This window comes from Haliotis cracherodii, unplaced genomic scaffold (assembly GCF_022045235.1).
Source record: "Haliotis cracherodii isolate W230 unplaced genomic scaffold, xgHalCrac1.p SCAF_11, whole genome shotgun sequence".
Taxonomy (NCBI): Eukaryota; Metazoa; Mollusca; class Gastropoda; order Lepetellida; family Haliotidae; genus Haliotis; species Haliotis cracherodii.
Window position 1 is genome coordinate 22,099,786 of NW_027266266.1, and position 26,975 is coordinate 22,126,760.

At 41.3% G+C, this 26,975-nt stretch overlaps 2 protein-coding genes across 4 annotated transcripts in view; both read right to left on the bottom strand.

Moving 5' to 3' along the window:
• Positions 1 to 1,509: 1,509 nt before the first annotated feature.
• Positions 1,510 to 2,895, bottom strand: LOC139454944 (uncharacterized). Its single transcript, XM_071236541.1, has 3 exons — positions 2,507 to 2,895; positions 1,924 to 2,321; positions 1,510 to 1,577 (listed from the first exon to the last, which is right to left on the bottom strand). Exons 1-3 carry the CDS (start codon positions 2,893 to 2,895, stop codon positions 1,510 to 1,512), a joined length of 855 nt encoding a protein of 284 aa, XP_071092642.1.
• Positions 2,896 to 14,478: 11,583 nt separating this feature from the next.
• Positions 14,479 to 26,975, bottom strand: part of LOC139456333 (protein unc-93 homolog A-like) — a 99,884-nt gene continuing 87,387 nt past the window's right edge. For all 3 annotated transcript variants that reach the window (XM_071237974.1, XM_071237972.1, XM_071237973.1), the window contains one exon: positions 14,479 to 20,636. In XM_071237974.1, the coding sequence (XP_071094075.1) occupies positions 20,407 to 20,636 (230 nt within the window). In that variant the 3' untranslated portion in view covers positions 14,479 to 20,406. The remainder of the gene's footprint in view (positions 20,637 to 26,975) is intronic.

Consider the following 26,975-nt stretch of genomic DNA (forward strand, 5'->3'; position numbering starts at 1 on the left):
GGTGTTAGCAAATATACTGAGTGAAGCGGCATGGGTTGAGGTCAGTGTTTTGAGTGGGTTATCGATCTGAATTACGGAATCACCGAACAAAATATGGTGCTGTATATACTCAAGCAGTTTGTTTACACCGTAATACTTCACTCGAACATATGACAGGCATTGAAAACATATAAGCTCGGCAACTTGGTAAGCTAAGATGAGGTGGGCATCCCTAAAGAAAACAAAGCAAGCTTTGCAAGGCTTTCGCTCTACATCGCGCGTCACCATTATGACGTCATATCGCTCATTGTGACGCAAAAGATATGACGTCACAGTCGTATATAGAAAAGCGCCAAAATTCCAAGCTCTCTGTTGTTTCCAAAACGTAATTACATTCCCTTTGTTGATTTCTGTCGTGGTTTTCTGCACGAAAAGTATTGCCACACATCCATTGAATATTGTAGTAACAGCATCTGTGCATTTTGTAACCTGTAATTGTAGATATAATTATTTAAATTTGCCTACCGACAATGACTGAAAATGGTACTATTCTATGAATATAAGCTTCCCCAGTGATGCGGCCGTCAAACCAGCTGTTTCAATCAGAGGGGGTTTATTGTGATTTAATAGCCTCTGATTGGCCAACCAGAATCGAGTAAATTCCAAATTCATGGTAGAATACTGGTTTACGGATTTTGATAGTGAAATATTTCTTCGGTACGTTGATTAGAATACAATAATGAAATGTATTGTACATGATGTTTCAATCATCTTAAAGTTTGATTTGGATCTGTAGGTGAGAATATTTTTCTACAAATATTGTGAATCTAGATAACCTATATATGATCTGTCATGACATTTTATCGTAACCGTTGACGCTGTAATGGCAACCCTTGTCATTGTGATGTTTATGTGTGAATTTTCGAATTCTACTGTCGGCAGATCCTTAATCCAAGCAAAACCGACGTTGCGTTTGAAGCGGCATGTCTGTCCCTCGGCTGTCTATCTGTGTATATATGCAGTGAAACTTCGTCCGTCTAGAACCCCACCTACAGGACGCTTACATTGATGCAAAGTGACCCATGACTCGTTAATAAGAATATTTGTTACTCTGGACGACTTCAGTGGAAGCTCTAACGTCCTGAATAACGGGGTTTCACAGTACAGAAGGTTGTCTTGGCAAGGAGACACTGCCTCACTAATCACCATTAAAGTATTATATAAACCTACTGGTAAGTAGTGGTTTCTCGAGTATGCAGAAGATATATGTATGTTTTCACAGCTGTGAATTATGCAGGGTATTGGCAGAGCGCTGAAAGAGGTTTAAGCATGACTGTAATATCGTGTGAAGCGCACGTTAAGAAAGGCAGGAATGCTATCGATAAGTGTGTTTGAGTTACCTCCCTTTCATCAGTTTCGTTACTGGTTGGTCCACTCTGAACTCTGCACAATGAGTCCATGCTCATGATTTGTGGTATATGTAATACACCAACGAACTTTGTCTGATCTAATTGACGATGTGGTGTTGTCTTACAGCTCGCAAATGTCTGGTGTCTCACAGAAGGCGGTGCCTAGTTCCATTTCACAGATGACGGGGCCTAATGTCGAAAAAGGGAGTATCCATAGAACTTCTTTATTACAATGAATGACTTCAACTTCTTTATTACAGTGGTTGACTTCAACTTCTTTATTACAATGAATTACTTCAACTTCTTTATTACAATGAATTACTTCAACCTCTTTATTACAATGAATGACTTCAACTTCTTTATTACAATGAATGACTTCAACTTCTTTATTACAATGAATTACTTCTACTTCTTTAATACAGTGAATGCATATCCAGAGAATTATCTCCCTTGTTCACCATACCAATTATCAAATTGCAACTTAAAATAGGGCCTAATGTCGTATCACAGATGTCGGGGCCTAATGTCATCTCACAGATCGTGGGTCCTGATGTCGTATAACAGATGGTGTTGGCTGATGTCTCAGTGATGGCGGCGCCTGGTGTCGTCTCACAGATCGTGGGTCGTGGTGTCGTCTCACAGATGACGGGGCCTGGTGTCTTAGTGATGGCGGCGCCTGGTGTCTCAGTGATGGCGGCGACTGGTGTCGTCTCACAGATGACGGGACTTGGTGTCTCAGTGATGGCGGCGCCTGGTGTCATCTCACAGATGACGGGACTTGGTGTCTCAGTGATGGCGGCGCCTGGTGTCGTCTCACAGATCGTAGGTCGTGGTGTCGTCTCACAGAGCACCGGGCCTGGTGTCTTAGTGATGGCGGCGCCTGATGTCGTCTCACAGATGACGGGACTTGGTGTCGTCTCACAATGGTGTGGCCTTGTGTCGTTTATCAGATAGTGTGGCCTTGCTTGTCAGCGATGACGGCGTCTTGAGTCATCTCACGGATTATGTGTCTTGGTGTCATCACACATATGGTGTACCCTGGTGTCGCGTCACAGATGGTGTACCCTGGTGTCGTGTCACATATGGTGTACCCTGGTGTCGTGTCACATATGGCATACCCTGGTGTCGTGTCACAGATGGTGTACCCTTGTGTCGTGTCACAGACGGTGTACCCTTGTGTCGTGTCACAGATGGTGTACCCTGGTGTCGTGTCACAGATGGTGTACCCTGGTGTCGTGTCACAGATGGTGTACCCTGGTGTCGTGTCACATATGGCATACCCTGGTGTCGTGTCACATATGGCGTACCCTGGTGTCATCACACATATGGTGTACCCTGGTGTCGTGTCACAGATGGTGTGCCTTGGTGTCGTGTCACATATGGTGTACCCTGGTGTCGTATCACAGACGGTGTACCCTGGTGTCGTGTCACAGATGGTGTACCCTGGTGTCGTGTCACATATGGCGTACCCTGGTGTCGTGTCACATATGGCGTACCCTGGTGTCATCACACATATGGTGTACCCTGGTGTCGTGTCAAAGATTGTGTACCCTGGTGTCGTATCGAAGATAGTTGGCCTCGTTGTCGTCTCTCAGAAGGTGGGGTCTGGTGATCTTACAGATGGCAGCGTCTGTTATTTCACAGTGGTGTCAGGGCCTGGTATCCTATTACAGATGGCGGGTCATGTTTTCACCACACAGATAGCGTGTCCTGGTATTGTCTCACAGGTGGCTGGGACTGGTGTTAGCACATAGATGGTTGGGTTTCACACGTGTTTTGAATCATAAGACATTTCTGAGGGTTGTATGTTACTTTCCTCTGATTGGGTAGTCATGCTCTGCGACTCAGATGATGTCATCGAAGCCCGACGGGGGCACGGATGAGGCGCCGCAATGCGCTGTGCGGAGTTGCTTTTGCGTCTTGGGCACATCAGAGACCTGTGATTGTGTCTTCGAATCCCAGTTTGTTCCGATTATGTTTCTAGGTTTGTCCGCACCATACCCCTGCTCGTGGGTAAACGTCTGAGACCTGCATCACTTTGGGCTTTCCTCCCACATTAAACTGACACGCTGTCATATAAGTCATATGGAAGACATATGTAGGGACAAATGACGCGACAGTGTCCGATGTAATTCCCTATTTTGACTTGTACCATAACAATATCCCTGTATTTTGTCAGGTCAACACTTGACGTGCCTTTGCACGTGTTTGTGACGAATGCTACCAGTGGGGCAGGATACGACCATCTTTTTTGCGAAAAGTATTTGATAGTGTGTAAAAACAATATGCCCGAGCTCATGATATAGTCGGAATCGTACAACGTACTCAACTTTCAGCAGAAACTTATTGTGTTTATGGAAAGGTGTTTTTGTCGCTTTCATAATCATTCGATCAGTGATTTGTTTTGACAAGATTTCATTACTGACAGGCCGCCGTGATAAAGCTTGAATCGTGTTGGCTTCTGTAGTGAACAACAAACAAACAAACAAACAAACAAACAAACAAAGCAGCACACACACGAATACGTCTGCACAAACACATACACACACACACACACACACACGCTCTAAAAATAGAATGACCACCTTTGATGAACGGACAGCAAACGCGCTCAAACTTTGCACATTTCACATTTAAAACATGATCCATGGTAACACATCCTGGTTACTAGTGTAGCATGTGCCAATAAACGCCACAACCGCATACTTCTCTGATTGCGTACAGCAATGGATAATACCTCCAAAAGTGTACATGAAAATTAAAACTTGCGGGCAATCGGCATGATTGAGGCTGCCTAATCACAGAATGTAGTTGCCAGACACTTTGGTAGATCTAAAAGTGTGATTTCCCAACTGATGGAACAATATCTGCAAACGTGTGGGGTAACGATGAGTGTAGGTAGATGAAGGCGCAGAAAAACTACTTCCAGGCGGGATGGATATATACGCACCATTGCGTTGAAGAACAGATATATTTCTGCAACAGAACTAGGGACAACTTCAGGGCTGTCAACAGTATCCGACTTTCGACGTAACCATACGAAACAGGTAGACAACTGAGGGTCGGAAATCAAGACGTCCTTTCAGATGAATGAGTATGACTGTAGCACACAGGCGCCTCTGACAATGGGTACAACAGTTCGGAGGCCTTCAACAGAAGCATTGGAGATTCACCATGCTTTCCGATGACTCGAGGTTCTGTTTATGCTTTTCTGATGGTAGATAACGTATTTGTAGACAGCGTGGATCAGGTAAAAGCAGCATTCCTAGAGCTCGATAGCTAAGACAGTGGCAGCACCATAGTCTGGGCTGGCATCACATACGATAACAGAACGGATCTGAAGATCGTGCAAGGGAACAAGACACAGTCAACATTATGTGGAACAAGGTTTACGTCCAGTGGCCGTCCCATTTGCCCTGCGCATTTTGAGTTCGAGATGACGACATGCGTCTTCGCAGAGCTCGTGTTGCATTTGACTACACATGCCACCGATTAAACACCTTTGGGGTGTTTTGGGCCGAAGGGTTCGCAGCCGATCTCAGCGTTCCCAGCGTCCACAACAGCTTGGGCAGGCCTAACAAGAGGTGAGGTGAGGTGAGGTGAGGTGAGGTGAGGTGAGGTGAGGTGAGGTGAGGTGAGGTGAGGTGAGGTGAGGTGAGGTGAGGTGAGGTGAGGTGAGGTGAGGTGAGGTGAGGTGAAATTACATCGCGTCCAAGATTATTGCTCTTACATGTATATATATATATATAAAGTGTGTGTGTGTGTGTGTGTGTGTGTGCGTGTGTGTGTGTGTGCGTGCGTGCGTGCGTGCGTGCGTGCGTGCGTGCGTGCGTGCGTGTGTGTGTGTGTGTATGGCTGCTTGTACTAGTCCGGACTGATGCCGATTTATAGTGCCAGCCCACTGAGATACCATGCCGCAGTTTGACATGAATACCCCACTCAGACACAATATACTGACTCCGAGCCCACCAGTCTTTGTTTTAGCCCCTTAATGCCGAGCGCCAGACAGAGTAACAACACGTACCATCTTGTAACGTCTTTTGGTATGGACGCGGCCGGGGATCGAACCCCGGACCTTCCGCTCTCCCTAACCCTAACAAGAAGAATGGCGAAGGATACCACTGGGTACAATCTAGCGTTTGATATCCAGTATGCCCAGATGATGTGCCTGCTTCGATGGTTACCAGATGTCGACTTTACGATGAAGATTGAATTCAAGAACGTCATTTCTTTACATATTATTTCTGAATAAATTCGTGTGTTCCCTTAAATATTTGTTCATCGTATACTTTCATTAATAATTCTCTTCTTCGTTGCCTTGGTGGCCCAGTTGTCTAACGCTCCGTTATTCGTTGACCTGTTCTGACCCGTAGACTTGCCATATCATCGGTTTGAATGCCCTTTAAACCTTACCATAATTGAACAGTAGTCCAATGTATCGGGATAGTGTCTCCATGTGAAAAGACTCTTGAAATACACGCGACTGAAATGTAACACACCGTACCCACTTTCACACGTAATCAACACAGAGAAATGACATTTTGACATTGATTTGCCTGTTTCGTATTTCTGGTGTTGTATCGAGGTGTCTAACGGATATGAGGTATATTCAGCTCCTCATAGAAAAATCAATAATTCAGGTATTGTGTTTTGACTTTTCGTCGGCAAAGTGATCAATGACTGTAAATTTCAGACAGATTGGTTGTCACCTTCATGTACATTTCATCAGCTGACACACATACATCAAACAGTTCCTTGGCAACGTAACTAGACAAAAGACAAATATTTGAGTACAGCGAGTCCTTTGAAATGGAGGGTGATTCCAATATGAGTCGAGTTATCCGTCATACGAGACAAACGGAGACCTATATCACACTTTAGTAGTGTTTGTCGTTTTACGCCACACACTTATTTCAGCTATATAGCGACGGTCTGTAAATATCGAGACTAGACAATCCAGTGATTGACATCATGAACATCCTTCTAAACAACTGGTTAACTACGACACATATCAAGTCACTGAACCTTACCACCCAATCCCAGTATTTGCCTCTTACGGCAAGCACGGGTTGCTGAAGACCGGTTCTAACTACGATCTTCACGAGTGACCATAACAGTGAAAAAATTCTTGCAAAACAGAACATAATCGTCTTATAAAGATATCGAAATATCAAAAGAGTGAAGTTCGAGTTGAACACGAATGCACTCGGGCACAATAAAGCACTACAGTACAAGAAAGGGGGCTGGGATATTATATCGGTCTCCGTATAAGTTTCAAAATATACATCTGGGGGGGGGGGGGGGGGGGGGGGGGTAGCCTCGTAGTTTATGCGTTCGCTCATCACTCCGAAGGCCCGGGTTTCATTACCCACATGTGTGAATCCTATTTCTGGTGTCCCCCGCCATATTTCTGGAATATTGCGAACACTGCGTAAAACCGTACTCACTAATTCAATGCAAACGTTTATTTTCTGAGGAGCTTATAAATTTGATGTTTAAGTAAGGTTAAGAATTTATGGATGAACAACTTCTTTATTACAATTAAGAGCGACGTTTCGGTGTAGGTTCTAACACCGTTATCAAGCAAGTTGATATACAGAGGGTGGTTGACAAGTATATATACAGGTAGGAGGCAATATTTATACAGTAGAGTGGATATCAGATGTAGTTATGTACTGGAGTGGAGAAGCCTGTTATGTACACACAGGGGTAGCAATGACAATCATCGGAGAAGTTTTTGATTTTTGTTTTGTTTCAGGAGATCCATGTGCAGGAAACAATTATTTTGTTCTTTAAAATTATTAAAAAAATACTTTTTTAAATGTTCCTCTTGAATATATTACTTTTTACGATACATTAACAGTTTTCATGTATAGAGACGACAATTGATATGATAATGAAAAATTGGTTAGGAAATGTACAAGCAAAAGTCACCCAAAAAGCTATTTTTGAGAGTGCAAAACAACATTTTTTGTCTGTCCTGAATTAAGAATGGAATATTACATTCGAATCAGTTAGACGTTCTGTGTTTTCAATGTCTACAGCTGTGATTGCTCTTCGTCGCATCTGGAACGCGCAGCACGAGGTTTCACATCAGCGTTAGTGGACATGAATACAAGGGTATACATGTACGTACTTACCGGATATTACACCAACCGCAATTTGAGTTTGTGTCCCGAGGGAAATAATTTTCAGTTTGCTCGAGCTTTACCGAGGTCAGACTGAAGATTATTTCAGTCGCGACAAAATCGTATATTACATTGAAGCTCGTGTCATATCCTATAATTATTACTCCAGGCGTATAACGTACCGGTGCACATATTTCTGATATTTGCACAATGTGCGCGTATCGCATTTCTGTTATTCTAGGCATTTGATTGGTTAATTGTGAACTCTGACCTTTACGAGACTACTTTCGTTACATTCCTTCGTTCATATTTCGATCACAACAACGTCGTTTTTGCTTAAGCTGGAAATACAACCAGCAATAGACAACCTGGAAGGAATTTTAATAAATTAAAATTTTATTCTATCATGAAATGCTGAAGTACATTAGCAGATTTTCTGAAGCAAAACAATATTTTATTTTGATAATTATGCTTTTCTATTTCGCAGAACGAACTTGAGCCGGAGAATTTGGGCTGAGGATTGTTTCTCCTCATCTGACATAATCATGATAATACAAATTAAAAAACACAAAACTGCAATGTTTGAGACCAGATTATTCCCTAACATGGCACCGAAGAGCAGCATGTGCTGTTTGACGTTACTGTTTGTGAGTCTGCCATCCCCGAGCGGTTGCTGCTTTAGCCTGCTGGCGCCGAGCTCCAGGTTCTCTAAAACTTTCGCGTTCATGTGCACGATCATTGATGAATATTAAGCACAGGGTGTAAGTCCACATGTTATCTTTACGCTTAACTATATTGCATACATGTAGTCCTTGATAGTATTACATTGTCGTCTTCAGCTCGCACCATCGCGAGCCATGCAGCGGGAAATACGGCAAGATTGGGAGCGTCAGACAATTGAGCGTGATTGAAACGAACAAACGAGCCCTAGGTACCTATTGTATTGTCCTAACATTTCTCACAATTTATTGTGTAGTAGTGTGTAGTTGCAAGTTTTGCACACTTTTTCGCAAGTTTCATCCGTTTTAATTGTTTTAACATTTAAATAAATTATCGATTTATATAGTGCATCTTATCCAGATACTCCCTGCTCAACAGCGCTTAGTCATATGCTCTTTTTATGAAGATGGTCATGCCATAGAGCAGCACCAGATTGGCTGAAGCTTCTGTTTCCAGACGTTTTGTCCGGGCTGTAGCACCACCACCTGTTCTTGGCATGCAGATCGTAATGTCTGTTCAGGTTGGTAAAAGCTTGAAAGTTCTTGTAGGTACATTGGAGCCAGACCGTAGAGAGGGATTTGTAGCCAAATACCAAGACCCTGAACACGTACTCTGCCTCACAAGACAACGCAGTTCTTTGAGGACTGGTGCTATGCGGTCACGCTTTCGACATTGTATGATGAGTCTGGCAAATGTATTTTGCACACGCTTTAGCTTGTCCATATGATTTACCTGAATGCCATACAGGCGATTGTTGCAATAGCTAAACATTTAACTGACAAATGAATGGTCTTAGCATTTGACACACATCTTTGTCCACATCCATGTATCTATATACTGATTTGTCCGATATTCCTTTTCTGATGGAATGCATCTTTACAGATATATTCGCTTGGTTTCTCAAACTGAAGGTTGAATCAATGGTCAGATTTCTTTCATGACTGTCTTGTTGAGCAATACTGAAGCATGAGCTGCATGAGTGAACTTGAGCTGAACTGAGGACCGAACTATTTTACAGCCCCAGGACATTACAAACATACGCCGTGATTTGTTCACAAAACGTTGTAACCTGTAGTCAAAGGTTCCCCTGTTTGCCCCGATTTGCCCCTGTCGTAATACTGTGGGATTTGAATTCCCTCCAGGGTAATCAACCTGATCCTGACGACTAGGACACGAAATCTAGTCTAGTGTGTGAGGGAATATGATATTACGTCTCTTTCAGAATTTGTTCAACAATATCACTGTGGGAGCTGTATGAAGGTACGTAGCCCTGTTGGCAGTCGGCGGTATGACATGTGAGCGTCCTAACCACAGGGTAACCATGAACCCTGTAAACAAGAATACTAAATGCATTGGACTTCATCATCACTCGTGTGCTTGGCTCAAATAGAAGAACGTTGGAGGAACATATGCTAAATGTGTTTGGCATATAGTGTAGGACGGTGTATTAACATGTGCTTAATGTGCAACCCTTACAATGTAGGTCGGAGGATTAACATGTGCTTAATGTGTTCAGTTTAAAGTGAGCGCGGAGGATTAACATGTGCTAAATGCGTTTGGTTTACAGTGTAGCGCGGAGGATTAACGTGTGTTTAATGCGTTTGGTTTACTGTGATGGACAGTGGATGAATACGGCTTAATGGGTTTAGTTACAGTGCAGGACGGCGTATGAATGTGTGGTTAACGGGTTTGGTTTACAGTGTAGCGCGGAGGATTAACGTGTGCTTAATGCGTTTGGTTTACAGTGTAGCGCGGAGGATTAACGTGTGTTTAATGCGTTTGGTTTACTGTGATGGACAGTGGATGAATACGGCTTAATGGGTTTAGTTACAGTGCAGGACGGTGTATGAATGTGTGGTTAACGGGTTTGGTTTACAGTGTAGCGCGGAGGATTAACGTGTGCTTAGTGCGTTTGGTTTACTGTGATGGACAGTGGATGAATACGGCTTAATGCGTTTAGTTACAGTGCAGGACGGTGTATGAATATGTGGTTAACGGGTTTGGTTTACAGTGTAGGGCGGTGGTCCACGTGTGCTAAACATGTTTGGTTTACTGTTTAGAACGTCGCACTAACATGCGCTGGAACAGCAACACTGTGTCCTTGACTTTGGTTAGTGGATTGAAACGGCAACCTACTGGTAGCTTGAATTTGTTTAGCAGACGGGAAGAGCAACTTCGTACATTGTAATGAAAAATGGATAGTTAAATATGAATACACGTACTAGACTTGGTAGAAAATGAAACAGGTTAATATGATACATATAAACAATGTATCTTGACATTTTGAAGATTTATGCCTCGACATCGCGAACCTATTCCCAGCCCAGATGTGTTTGTACATGCAAGGACTGGCGTCTAACTCGAACATATACACATCTATCTATACTTATCTAAATATAACTTGCTATATATCCTCACAACTCACAGACAATGTTATGAATTTTCCTTCCTTCCGCTTGGCTACGTTTGCCAATATCCTGGAGATTGGTATTCCGGCCTGCACCTTTCTTGCGTGTGTGACCTGTCATGGCGTTCAGCCTCTCAATCATCTCAACAGCATCAGATTGGAGGCAGATCTTGGCTGAGAATTTGATATCTGACTCTTGTAGCACCTAAGTACGAGAATATAAATCGCCTGCCTCTTCACCGAGAAAGTCTACCCCAGTTCGCACGGCCCTTTCTCCTCCGTGTCTGTCACAGTCGACGGTGTTTGGGTTGTAGCCCGAAAATACAGGTCTTCTGTTGCGGAGTATTTTTGAGGGGTGAATTAACACGTTTTGTGAGGATGTGATGTGTCTGTGTGAGTGGTACAGTTCTGAGGAGATAAAAAATATAGAGAATCTCAACATGTAGAAATGTTCAGGTTGATAAACGTTTAACACACTGGGCTTGCCGAATTTTAAACATTTACCATCGAGTTTTGACAGATTTAATATCAAAAGACACGAGGGTGAGATTCTATTTATCCTTCAAAATAATTCTTCCAACCTTTCAGTTTGTAAGTTGTGACAGTAATATGACAAGATTTTCAATCTCTATACTTCTGTTTCTATCATCTGTAAAATCTTTATTTTTCCAACCACACCACGGAGAGAGAGACAGAGAGACAGAGACAAAAAGAGAGAGAGAGAGAGAGAAAGAGAGAGAGAGAGCGGAAGAGAGAATGACAAAAAAGAGTGAAGGAAAGAGAGACAGAAAGAAAAGAGAGAGAGAGTGAGCGAGAGACGGGGGGGGGGGGGGGGGGGCAGTTATTGATGAAAAAATAGAGATACAGATCGAAAGAGCTATTTTAGCAAACGCAAAGGAGACTGATCACCAACGGAAAATGATATAAGGGATTAGGTTAAGAGCGAGAAAAGGAGGGAAGGGAGAGACAGACAATTGGTGGAGAGGGGGATCAGAAGAGACTGGATTAGCAGACAGACTCGAGTAGCATAAAGTACATCACGCGGAAGTGAATGAAACTGTAACAGAAGGACTTGAGCAAGTAGACTGGGTGATGTCGAGACGAGATGACTGGTATTCGTGCAGCATCAACCCTCCTCACAACAGACTGAATCTGAGAGGCTGTAATTGAATGTACCTGATCAGTAGGGAATGGGTAATATGGCTACGCGGGCTGTGAAAGACAATCTTGACGACGAGACTGGTCGAAGGTACAAGCCCTGTTGCACCGGGAGAATAGCCCGGCGACAGCTCGGCGGAGGAGAGGGAAGAAGAGGGGGAAGAGGAGGGGGAAGAAGATGAGGGAGTCGTTCCCTTGTCTGGTTCTGCACGTAGTTATTACTGTGTTGTAACGTGAACACGATACTGAGATGACTTATATGCCGGTAGGGGCTGCTGTATGCATAGGCCCTCGCGGAGGAAGTTAATCATTCATAATGAATGGGCGAAGCGTCCGTGAGCGCAACGTAGCTCTAATGGATGTCTATGTGAAATTTTAGAGTAATAACTATACATTAAGGTAAAACAGCTGCACGTCTGATGCTAATGCCCATAAATATCTTATGGTTAAAAGGTTATGGTGACAAGAATACATAACGCACATACCCCTGCTATTTAAGACACCAAATGGGGCCTCTGTAATACTTATCATGTGTAAGTCATTATCAAATGATGCTTAAGGTAGCGCCAGGTGGTATTGAGTGAGGGAGTATGGTTTCAAGCAGCATTTAGCAATATTCATGCAATTTCACTGCAGGCGACACAAGGAAGTCGTTTTAAACATTGTGCCGTGTGACGTGGCGAGCGAGTGCTTTAACCACTGGATGTTATCATCAAGGGATTTAACTTTTTATGCCTAAATTGATGTTGGCGTTTTAGTTTGTTGGTTAACGCCGCACTCAGCAATATTCCATCAAAATGGCGGCGGTCTGTGAATAATCGAGTCTGGACCAGACAGTCCAGTGATTGATATCATGATCATCGATCCACGCAGTTGGGATTCGATGACATGCATCAAACCAAGTCACCGAGCCTGACCACCCGATCCCGTTAGTCGCCTTTTACGACAAGCATAGTCACCTTTTACTGAAGGGGCGGTCGGGTAGCCTAGTGGTTAAAGCGTTCGCTCGATACGCCAAAGACCCGGGTTCTATTCCCGACATGGATACAATGTGTGAAGCCCATTTCCGGTGTCCCTTGCCGTGATATTGCTGGAATATTGCTAAAACAGCGTAAAACCATACTCACTCACTCACTTTTACTGAAGACCTATTCTATCCCGGATCTTCACGGGGATACATTGATGTTGGAGAGGAAAGTTGTGATTGATATTTTAAAACAAATGGGAATGTGTGATACAACTGTATTTGTTGTTAAATGTTGTCTTTTTTACCCTTTACTGTGCATGAATTATTGTTATGATCAATTTCGTTAGGCCTATTGAAAAAAACGAGGATTTCGGCATTGCGACATTATATATAGAGTTTGATGAATATTTACCAGAATAACTTCCAACAGTCGTTGTGACAGAAGCATACGACATTTATCACAGTGGTATGACATCATAGCCTTCCAAAGTGACGTCATGTCTGTCTGAGCTCTATTTAAGCACACGTATAAAGAGAAAATTACGTAAGGTTATCGATAATGCATTCATTTAATTTAGAGTGCCGATAAACATAACACGCAGACATTTTATGTGTCTGCCATTATTCAGTCGCTTAAAACAATCATCAAAATCCAAAATCTGATGTTATTTGGGTCCTTTGATTCAGTTCGAGATTCAATATACAGCGTATTTCGATAGCGTTTGACGACAGCGTAGTATTCGTGCCCACCAGATTTTACTACGGGAGCTTCAACAAATCGTGTAAATGCAATTTATCAAGCAGTGGCCCAAAGACGTTAACAGGCCATTTTGTACTGCGCTAGCCTTGAGATGGATTTTAGAATTCAGACGAATCATAAGTAATATTGACGTTGCCAACAACATTGTTCACGTAATACAGGCACCAATGTTGACGTAATACAGGCACCAATGTTGACGTAATACAGGCATCGTTGTTGACGTAATACAGGCACAGTTGTTGACGTTATTCAGACACAGTTGTTGACGTTGTGCAGACACCATTGTTGACGTAATACAGGCACCACTGTTGACGTAATATAAGCACCGTTGTTAACCTAATACAGGCACAGTTGTTGACGTTATTCAGGCACAGTTGTTGACGTTGTGCAGTCACCATTGTTGACGTAATACAGGCACCACTGTTGACGTAATATAGGCACCGTTGTTAACGTAATACAGGCACAGTTGTTGACGTTATTCAGGCACAGTTGTTGACGTTGTGCAGACACCATTGTTGACGTAATGCAGACACAACTGTTGAGTACCGTAAACACAATTATTGACGTATATACAGACACCATTCATTGATGGCGTTGTGCAGACTCACTTTTTGAAGTAATGCAGATATCACGTAATGAAAACACCATTGTTGGAATAACGCAAGCTTCATTCAATTTGTTTTCTGACATTACTGTTGCCATCAGACGTAATGACAGTAGTTGATCAGTATGATACAAACACCAAGAACACAAATATGCAAAGTAATCGCTTTTACCAGAATTGTTTTCTCATGGTGTATTTAGGGAAATCTGTAATAATCATTTATTGTCAATCACTGTGTTAAATGTGTGTTTAATAGACTCTGTTTGTTAAATTAAAATACTGCAGACAAGGGGAGAAAGATGAAACAAATGAGCAAAAGACAAGTTGTATTATAACCAGTATTTATTCCAGTGAAGGACAAGAAGGTACTTGTATAAATCTTTAACGATAAAATATGCAACCAACAAAGTACTGGAAGCACAAAGCACATTTTTGATAGATAGAAAAATAGTACACTTTGTGTTCCAAAAGCAATAACACTGGCTGCAATGCCAAAGGGATATCATTATCCCTCGTGAAGGTCCCGAGACTATCGCCCACACTTTAAAAAAGCAAGTGCCATTAAATGTTGGCCCCTCAAGGGATCTCTTCCACAAATTATCAAAAAAGAAAACAATAAAAATCTTCTTTTAAAATCTTCTTAACAAATAATTGAATAAACTGTTATTCCCTTTGTTTGACCCTGATGGATTTCATTTCGTTTATACCGTGTATTGATTGATCTGTATTGACAAGCAACAACGACGTTAAACTTACTGCATGCGTACCTTGTTAACAGACCGATTACTTTAGGATCCGTATTAATTAGGATGTTTGATGCATTGTATAAAAAGTATAAGGTATATTTTTAATTTGTCAAAGATTTTTAAACAGTGGTCCGATAGTGTTATGTATAGTTAAATTAGTTCCAAGAACATTAAAGTACCTTAAGTCTTCCAAGATCGTACGACAAAAATAGTTAAACTTCACTACATGTATAGCAACATGCTTACATCACTGAGTTAAAGCTCTCATTTATTTCAAGTGTATAGCTACACGTAGACTGGACATTTGCTTGGCAACCGTACCTCGTCATTTTACAAGATTTCGATAGCTGGATCAGAGGGTAGGAAATCACACTAACATGAATCCGACTTATACAGCTAATTTCATGCCCGCTTTATCACTGATTACGGTAATACATATTATGCAATTATTCATATATAATTATACAATTGTTCATATACATGTAATTATTCATATACAATTATGCAGTTGTTCATATGTCATGCAATTAGACACTATTTCAGGCGCTTGCGACACATAAACTGGTCATAGAAAACGCACTATCCTAAGCATATGGCATCAACTACGCTATGAAAGAGTTCGAACCACCTCGGTAGCATGTCGAAACGTACATTTGATAGCCATACATTTAACTCTGAAATTTTATGTGTTTTGTTTCAATCTGTACACTATGGTTATATGCAAACGTATCATCCGTTTTACGTTATAATTCTGTCATCTTACGAAACCTGGTGTTACTGATTTTCGGTGATCACTTCATCTAATTTCTACCGCTATTTTTCCTGTTATTTCTAATGAAATATGTTTCGGTAGATATCGAGACTGATTATTATTCTCTGGCGTAGACGTTGTTTGTTTACAAATATGGCTGTATAAATTGTATATTTCGACTGTGACGAATACAAGTGAATGAGTAAGTGAATTAGATTTTACGCCGCTTTTAGCACTTTCCCAGCAATATCATGGCGGGGGACACCAGAAATGGGCTTCACACGTTGTACCCATGTCGGGAATCGAACCCGGGTTTTCGGCGTGAAGAGCGAACGCTTAACCACTAGGCTACCCGACCGCCCCGTGACGAATACAAGGCTGGTTTATTTATATGTAGTTGCATTTTAAGAAAAATAGGTTAACATTGACCCGATTTTTATCCGGGAGGAGTATTGATTTAAGTAGGCACATATTGACGCCCTTGGAAGTAGGAAGAATTTAGTTTGAACCGTAGCTCTGGCAAAGCGATTTCATAAAAACTTCAATTATCGATCATATACTATGATATTATGCAGCAATACAAAACATACATTTATCAACAGTGACTAGAAGAGTTACATTAATACCATCTCCTGCAGCGGAACACGTCAAAATACTCATAGTAAACATAATAACCAACTATGTACAGAATATACACCTTATGTACACGTATAATGATTCTCTCCTCTGTTCATAATACTCCGAATGTATTAATGCTTAAAGTCTATTTTTGTAATATACACACTTCAATTCTAAAGAGAAAAAATCGAATGTACACTGAGTGCATAGGGAGTTCGTGACCATTAAGATATATGGAAGAGAAAAGGGGCCAAAATTCTAAATCGAATCTCACATAAAGTTAGTTCAAAGTTTACATTGTACATAAATAGAATTAGCAGTCTGCTTGTTTGTAATACTTTGTTATCTGTTCTAAAACCGGGAAATATATTTGCTTTCAGCGATAGTGAGATGAGCATTTAGAATTTTGACGAAACCCATCTACCATAAATAACAACCTTTTGATTCGATGGTACATAGATCCACCTTGCATATACGTCAATATGTACACTCTGAAATCGAAAGACCTTTTTGAATATAAATTATGAAAAATCTTTAAATACGTCAATATTGTAAGACGCCAATTTGTTCATATTTGGAACATTAAAAAAATGATCAACTAATGATTTTGAATACAAGAGCATAATATAACACGAACTGTTATTTAGTAGTGAACGTACATGTATGTCCTGAAATGAACATGACCTTTTTAATACATATATATGTATACATGGATCTACAGTAAACTACGTTTATAACGAACACGCTTATACCGAACTGACGGATATAACGAACTGCTTTTGGGCCCCGTCCATTTGCTGTATATAGGCTGTATATGTACCCATAACGAAATGCGGTTATAACGAACTAAATTAGTGGTCCCTTTTAGTTCGTTATAACCGTAGTTTACTGTACTTTCTAATATTCTAATGAATGAAACTATCTGGTATTATATGTTGCTAGAAATTGTTTGAATAAGGCAAAATGATCGAACAATCATTATCAATCTTCGATTAAGGAGACACATCGCTGACGCCACTTCTTATAAAAAAACATTGACACAAAACTAAGATTGGGTCCAAAAAGTTCAAGTGCTGGTAACAGTAACGAAAGCTTGAGGACGAAAAAGAGGACGAAAACTTGTATATGTCCTTACTAATATTCGTTTTTGTTTGTTGTTTAACTTCGCACTCAGCAATATTACGGTGATATGAAAATAATCGATTCTTGACCAGACAATAGTGACTAACATCAATCTATCGATCCAGGAAATTGGGATACGATGCCATGATTTCACATATATATGTGTGTATGCGCGCGTGCGTGTATGTGTGTGTGTGTGTGTGTGTGTGTGTGTGTGTGTGTGTGTGTGTGTGTGTGTGTGTGTGTGTGTGTGTGTGTGTGTTATAGTACTGGTCTGGACTAGTGCCAGTTTTGTAGTACAAACCCACAGAAATACCATGCTGCAGTTTAACAAGGATTCCCCTACCCAGACACATACCATCTTTTGGTATGACACAGCCGGGGTGACAAGCACCGACTATTCGCTCTTTTGGCAGACGCACTATGCACTTGACCACGAGAGCTGTACTTGTCTTGACTAAGATATACATAATACACAAAGTTGTACAGGGTAAGACTTATGGAACATGCAAGCCTTGTAAAGACATATACAAGCCTTGTAAACCCATTTGTATATCTCTGTATTTCTTACATGCCAAAGCGAGACAAGTAATGCTTGAAACGTCTTTGTACAAATGAAGGAAACATGTTCCTTATTGATAACTGATCATGTTTCATTGATATGTATCATAAATCATAAAAAATAATGCCGATGTGTCCCTGCACACAGAAATTTCGTTACTAACTATCTAAACATGTTGAAAGATAATTTTAGTAAATGCAAACTTCGATACAAAACCGAAAACAATAACTAATATATAGGAAATGTATGATATAAAAAGATGTTCAAAGATATACAGATCTGTATGTATTCAATAAACAAATCGTGTATGTGTGTTATTTTAATTTGTACAAATGTCATATTTCCAACTTGTGTATCTTGTATATTATTTGATAGCATTACTTTTCTTCCTGTGATAGTTAAACATTACGATAAAAGGGCATTTGTGACGCATCTTTTTGGTAATTCCTCTCTTGCATGGTCGGCGAGTCTTTGTATTACTCTAGACAGTATGTTAGTCACAGCTTGTCGGCTTAACGTGGAAGGAAAGGTCGAAGTGATGCGTTCTTGGCGTGTACCACTTTGGTGAAAGCCAAGGGCACGAGTGCAATGCTGACCAACCAAACATATCTAAGACGAATCTGGGATAAGAACCCACGAAAGCATCAAGGGATATCTTTTAATGAATTGGTAAACATGAACTCAAGTATGTGGATAGGTTTATGAATATACTCTGAAGCTGAAGTCAAGAGGAATTGATGGTTACAAGAATATTAAGATCGGAGTGGGATGCAGTGTAGTGGTGTGATAGCGTGTACGTGTGTTCGTTATTTATTGTAGAATTCATTCAGCTGACCCTTGATGAATGAAACTGAATAGTTACGTCTCATATTTGATGTTTCAATAAAACATATTTCAATTGATTAAAAAAAGCAATATTGTGTTTCATGTTTTCAGCGTGGTCAAAATAGACAGTATTTACAATGATTTGAACAGAAACCAGAAATACTTCTCTTGTCATTTGAGAGAATATGCATATTGTACGACATTATATGTTTGCCATATGATGCCCACACCTTAATGAAACCCATAAAACGTCTGCCCCCTGAAACTGAAGTAATGCCAGCCATGTGTGCTATAAGACTGCGCCTCAAGGAAGCAACTGACATGATTTTCCTTTTCAAAGATGTGCACAATGACGCCACTCCTTTTGCATTTACAGGATCATCAATACACTCTGGACCTCCATTGTGGAGCGCATATGTGTTTGAGAACTTGAGACATGTGTTATGTTGTTTCTCTTAAGAAACCCAACATGAATGTCTTTCCCGTCACAAGACAGGTGTCACGTTGTTACCACCAACAAGGTAATAGAACAACACGACTTAGTCGTGATATTTGTTATAGTGAGTGAGTGAGTATGGTTTTACGCCGCTTTTAGCAATATTTCAGCAATATCACGGCGGGGGACACCACAAATGGGCTTCACACAATGTACCCGTGTCGGGAATGGAACCCGGGTCTTTGGCGTGACGAGCGAACGCTTTAACCACTAGGCTACCCGACCGCCCGATAATTTTTATATATGACATGAAGCATAATAGAGTTAATAAATATTCACAGGGCTGAAACATAAAGAAATATGATGAATAGTTGATGAAACTCCTCACAATGGCAAACGATATAATACGATAATGAAATTCGTTTACAGAGAAACTCGTCATTGCCACAAGCACTAACGTTGCACATAATGTTTTATACAATGTATGTGTCCCCAAAATGGAGTGTATTCTAAAGCTCCCAGCAACACTGGGACGTCATTTCTATCTGATACGCCGTGCAGCAATGATCGTGTAAGAAGCAAGACAATTCTACCGCCCATACGAGACCTTCTAATTACATGTCACTGTGGTCCAGTGCTTGCAAGGGACCATCGTGTCCGTGTTGATAATAGTTGGCATAAAATGAGGATGACAGTGCTCCACAGCCTGATACCTTTCCAGCCGGGGATAATTACAATGATAGACGTTGTAATTGGTGCCCTGTGTGCAACTGTGACATTATGTCTGTAATTAAAGTAATTGTTGAAGCACAGATAAATATGCATCATAACGTTAATGAAGGAGTAAGCATATACTCCGAAACATTGTGTTTCCTCATAATAAAGAAGTTGACATCCATATAGTCTCTTCCTTATCATAACGTTGAGCTTGCCGACTTTGGGCACTGTTTCTGTTTCCGCCTTATGTCCAGTGCTATTACTGAATATACACTCCTCAAGTTCGTGGTTCTGAAGGCTTACTATTCAGTTGTGACTTGTATCAACCACGGGCTTACAATCTACAGCTTCTACTGTCACTGTAATCTCCATTTATTCTGTTTAATGAAACTCCTCCATTGTCCCACATCAAATTCGAAGAAGCACACCGTAAAGAAGTACTGACATTCCTTTTAAAGGATTTAATCAGACCACGGCTAATGGAATTAGTCCGTCCCTCACAGCGCCACAATGTCTCCAATGTGCTGGCTCTGCAACTGCACTTTCATTTCAATAATGGTGTAAAGAGCTAGGGACAAGGCCAGGAACCCAGCGAGGATGTACACCTTCGTTTCGACACACAGGAAGTAGTTGTATCCGAAGGCAATGGCACATCCGGTTGCGTGGAACATCCGGTAAGAGGAGAAGCCAGCTTCCTGTTTGTGCGAGAATAGAACTCCGAACAAGGCTGAAACATAAAGAAATATGATGAATATTTGATGAAACTCCTCACAGACGTGCCCGGGGCAGGACCGCTTGGATCTATGTATTAATGCAGTATGAATGAGTGCCTGTTTCTAATTACGTTACAGAGCAGCGTGTTTCACAAGGTAACTTGGATATACCGATGAAAAACCGAGAATCTGACCCAAGTTAAAGGTTGCTTTCGAGCAGTCATTCTAAGCGCCGTTGAATACCAATACGAGGTATTCATTATCTGGGTATCAACACTCTACACTAAGTCCTGAGTTGTGAAACTGGTGTAATGTACAAAAAGGGACTTCCACTGTGACGTATTTATGTCACGTGTTACTTTTTGTCTTCCAGACTTTTGGTATAGCTCAATGGCTTCCTCTAATGAATTGTGTATGGACGTCTCGTATCAGGTCAGACATGTTGTATTTCAGTCGGGTCATAACTTCATGGCTCTCAGCAATGGCGATGGTAAAATGTTCACCTTCCAACAGAGACTAAATATATTTTTCAGCATCTTATGATACCCCCGCATGAGACAGTGATTCAAGGTAATAAAGTTCAACTTGATTTGAAATAGGTGGACACATCAACGCCCACAACAAGAAGGTTGATCAATGTCTAGCATAGTAAATGTCAGATAATGCTGAGGGTGAAAACCATAACTGATAAGTTATTGGTTGTATAGATACATGTACGTGTGAACATATATGCAATTTCATGTTACCAAACATTCGCTATTAACATGAACGGTGATTAACACTACTTAACACTTTGCGTTAATCTATGATTTGAAGGAGTGAATTTGTTTGTTTTTCTAACGATACACTCAGCAATATTCCAGCTATATGATGGCGGTCTGTGAAACATCGAGTCTGAACCAGACAATCCAGTTATTGACATCATGAGCATCGATCCACGTACAATTAGGATACGATGGCATGCATCAACCAAGTCAGCGAGCCTGACCACCCGATCCCATTAGTCGTCTTTCACTACAAGCGTAGTCGCCTTTTACGGCAAGCATAGGTTGCTGAAGGCCTATTCTACCCAGGATCTTCACACGTGCGAGTGAGTGAGTGAGTGAACGTATGCATGCTCTCGGGGTATCAACACATACTACGACAGCCAGGCACCCACTGAAATGTCTCCATTCATCCGAACACTATCTACAAGCATATATTACATTCAGCAAATACATTCAAATGCATTTCCCAATATTGCAAGGATTTCCGGCATTAAATGTCGTTTAACAGTGTATATCATTTTATGACTATGGACACGCATCATATCCAAAGAGTCACACCTCGTTAATAACAATATTTATTCACAATATTCTGTACACAATGATTGATAAAGACGCTTTATAGAAATCTTTGAAACCGTCCATTATTATTAAATTCAGTTTTTTCATGACTTCAGTTGGAGCCCGTCCTGTTTCCGAAGGGAGATAACCGTTGTTGATGATACGTTCATCGTTGCTAATCCAGAGAGATTTTCCAATCTCTTGTAAGTGACGTATTCATTAATAAAACCTCTCCCTGGTCGTACAAGGCTGGCCCATCATAATGATGTGCTGACACTATCGTGCAAGAGGCTTCACGATCATCGATTTAACACTCAGTGTGACGTAAGGCGATCAAGTGGTCGGCCGGATAATGAGACGCGCCGTTTAAAGCAACACGGCTATGACTTGAAATATCCCCATGTGTATACTTAAAATAATATAACATTGGGAAACTTCATTGCTACGTTTAACATACTCCCTGGTGTGTTCTTTCAAATACTATAAAAATTTAAAACGGTGACTTTCATTGCTGACTCTCTTCTCTCGGGACTTAATAAAGAGTGTTTGGTTTGGTTTCAGAATTTCAATTATGTCAAGGCGTCTCAGCTTGATCGGGGAAGACGACCCGAAATTATGCATGTCTTAGGCAATTGTTTGACCATTTTGGTCAAACACACGAGCACTTGTCCTGTGTTAACAGGTTTCGAAATATGATCAGGGTAAATCTGGTATTCGAACCCACGATCAAAGGATTCCAGTATGACTATGAGGCACAACGAATGCCGGCGCCTGGATCAACTGGGCCACCCCGACCCCATTGTTAAAAAGAAATATAAATTTAAACTTTCTATATGTACTGTGCTGTGTTATCAGTTGTTTCTACATGTCTAAGACCGCCTCCGTGGCCTAGTGGTAGAGCGTCCGCCCGGAGAGCGGAAGGTCCGGGATTCGATCCCCGGCGGCCTCACACCAAAAGACGTTAAAAGATGGTTCTTCTTCTTACCCTGCCTGGCGCTCGTCATTAAGGGGCTAAAACAAGGACTGGTTGGCTCGGAGTCAGTGTACTGTGTCTGTGTGTTAAAACGCCGGCATGGTATCTCAGTGAGCTAGCACTATAAATCGGCATCAGTCCGGACTAGTAGAAGCAGTCACACACACACACGTGCATGCACGTCACTAAATAAGTGCCATAATCTTGGAAACGACGCTTAACCCGAAATCACCTCAACTCATCCAGAATCTACACGTCTTACGGTTCATTGAGCGAAAGCATGTTGTTAACAGCCGCAGGCGTTAACATTCCCGCCACATGACGGCAGTCTGTAAATAGTGCAGTTTGGACAAGACAATCCAGTGACTGAACGCATGAGCAAGAATCCGAGCTGTCGGTGCATGATGACACACAACCAGACGCCGACTATAACCACCCGATCCCCTTCAGTAGAAATATCCCATACGTATAAGACAAGCAATATGGGGTTTTAGTGCGGTGGTATTATATGAACATATTGAGGGCACTGATACGCTTGATACATGTAAATGTTGCAGTCAATGTCTTTGTCAGTGTCCATACACATGCCAGTGAATGCGCTTCAGTCATACAGTGTATTCAAATGGAAGATCAAATCTTTCATGGCTTCATTTTACATGGAAGATCTTAATGGACTGGCCGTCTTTCTTGACGATTCATATTTCATAGTAATCGTAATATAATATGAATTCGATAATGAAATCTAAATTTGCAATACCATCCCCTATTATTTTGAGAAGATAATATTCGGGAACGTTTGATCAAGCCAGAACAAAATGACACTGCTGTCAGGAAGCGAATCACGCGCCTTAACAAATATAAAACGTTAACCCCAGATAATAAGAAGTCTCGATTTTTCTGCCGCAGATCCACTGGGCGTAAAGGCAAAATAGTTGTGAAAATGCTTTCAATAGAGAAAAAAAAATAACTAAAAATTCTCATTCAATGCCAATCTGCAAGTCCCATTGATAATTTTGAAACTGGTTCTAGAATCAAAATGTGATCAATTGTTCATCTGCGATCACAGTCGGAAGATAATTAAGAGACCAACCATCTTTAAACAGAATATTTTTCAGCACTACATCATGTCATACAAGGGGGTCGTCGCGTAGCTTAGTGGTCAAAGCGTCACGCCGAAGACCCGGGTTCAGTTCCTGACATGTGTACGATGTGTGAAGCCCATCTGTGGTGTCCCCCGCCGTGATATTGCTAAAAGCGTTATACATTGTTTCTCTGAAAGGGGGAGCCGACATGTTTTATTTTACAACACATTTTACAACACCCAGCAAGTCCAGAGAACAATTATTTGGGTTTTGTTGTAGCAAAATGTGAGGCAAAGTTATTTGTTTCAAGCATTTGTTATTTGTTTCCCTCCTCTTCCCAGAACACTAAATGGTTGGCCCCTACGTGACTACAGAACCAGGAAAGTCATATGGACAAGGTTATATGCTACCATGCGGCCTATCCATCAGCGGCTAACGTCGAGTCGGGGCCTGAAAGCGTCTTCGAGACTTTCAATGGTATAATGAGAGATCCGACTCTGACATAAATCTAATTTCGCAAATCAAATAAGAATATTGCAGTTGTAAACAACAATCACTCACACGATCCTTCATCCGGCCGCTATGGATGAGAACTGAAAATACTTTATTGCCTGGAAAATGGAGAAGATGACCCTTCTAATGCAATACCCTTGCCTGTACAATCACGGCGGAGGAGATATGTCATGTATTCACGCGGAAGTGTAACCTGAAGCTCTTGGAGACTTTAGGGACTGAAATTCAACAGTTAAACGACGCTATCTGGGATATATTTCAGGGTATGGGGGACATGTATGTTTTGAGCTTGGGGAGGCTTGACCCTACAGGTGAGAAAGCAGCTTGATAAAATATTTTGGTGTATCTATAGGTTGCCTTCAAAATCATTTTGAGAGAAGTGATAAATTTACAGTGCGGCTTTAAAGCACAAGGAAGCAGCAAATGATTACAGATTTATATCAATTTCATGCTGTCAACTCCTTTGCATTCTGAGCATCAAGACGCCAATCACGCACCTCGACATTCAATGATTCGATAATGCAATAGTTTAGGAGTAGGGATCAAACAAAGACGACAGTAACTACAACAGCACAACGACCTCACCCCGCTTGGAATCATTAACATTTAAAGATCGAATGCATACACGCACAGATGCGACATTTTTGCAGTTTTTGCTCCAGTAGTTTACAATATGTTGACATCTGACCTCGGCATGGGTGGACATTGCAAACACACAAGTATTCTGCAAGATAAACCTTTTTGATAATATTGTCAAAATATCATTTTCAGAAAAACATAAATTTCATTATCAATGAAAAGCATATGTGGGAAGTAAACGCAAACGTAATGATAATATGCTCATTCCGGTTCTGATTTAGTCATTTCACCTTTCCTTCTTTTCACAGTAGCCTAGGTTTCAGCCGCCAATTTTCATGTCGACTCCAAATTGCACTGTTATTGACTCATGTAGCACTGTGAGACCAGGAGAAAAACACAGCATTATGCAGATAACTTCTCGGTTGTGAACTGTAGTAAGCAGATATATTCGAGGTATGGCGTGGAGGGTCCATTGAAAGAGTTGTTCTTCAGCAACCCATGCTTGTGGTCAGAGGCCACTAACGGGATCGGGTGGTCAAAACGGCTGACTTGGTTGATGCATGTCGTCGTATCCCAATCGCGCAGATCGATGCTCATGACGTCAGTTATTGAATTGTCTGGTCCAGACTATGATTTACAGGTAGCCGTCATATAGCTGGAATATTGCTGAGTGCGGCATTAAACAACAAAGAAAACAAATCTTTTCGATTGTATCGAACGCGTGTATGTGTACCGCACAAGTCCCAGGTCCCAGGTCACAGGTCGAGCAGATAGAGTACCGGGTTTGTGGAGAGGTTTTAATCCTGGTCATGAGAAGCGAATACAAAATAGGTGTGAATTTCCTGAGTCAGTCTTTGTTGATGTGGGGGGCCGTCGGGTAGCCTAGTGGTTAAAGCGTTCGCTCGTCACGCCGAAGACCCGGGTTCGATTCCCGACATGGGTACAATGTGTGAAGCCCATTTCTGGTGTCCCCCGCCGTGATATTGCTAAAATATTGCTAAAGGCGGCGTAAAACCAAACTCACTCACTCACTTTGTTGATGTGTTGACTGACGATATGTGGAGGCAACGGCAGTAGTTCAGAATCCGCTGGCGATCATGGATTAAGATACAAGGTTTGCCCAATTACGACCCATGGCGTTGTGTCAGCACAAAACCTGTACACGGGGTCCCTTGAAAGTGATAAACGTCAACCACAATTGTGAACCTGACACACGTACCCTCAAGTTTATAGCGGATGCAAACGGCGATACCCAAATTCCAAGAAGACCTCAAGTCACCAAACCCTTGACCCAAAAGCACCACACTGGAATTTCGTTTCTATACATGAAACCAGATATAACTACTAGCTAGGAAATGTGTACAAAACACTGAGACAATTAAGATAGCACGATAAAAAACTGCAGGGCAAAAGAAAGCATTGGAATTGTAAATTGTAAAAATAATTACAAGCATTAGCAAAAAGTTACCAGGCTGAAATAAGTCACCGAAACAATGAAAAATCAAGATTTATTGTTTGTTTCATTTGTAGCTACCGTCAGAGATGGTAGCATGCTTTATTTTGCATGGTAGTTAATGCTTCGTGTTCGAATTAAGTAACACGATGACTACCTTTAACTAAAATATTGTTCGAAACGGCGTTACGCCCAACTATTGCTATTTATCGATCTGTGTTTTTGTTCTACCTTTGATCGTTTCGAGTTCCCCTTGTCCTTGTCAGAATACTGGTGATTAACAATACATAATTATGTTCTATAGATCAATATAATCGCATGAAGTTGGGCATGACATTGAGTTATTTTTTTAAGCACGATATATATCATTTCGAAATTCGCAGAGCAAGTAAAGCCGTGCAGTTTTGGTAATTCAGACCAATCGCTGT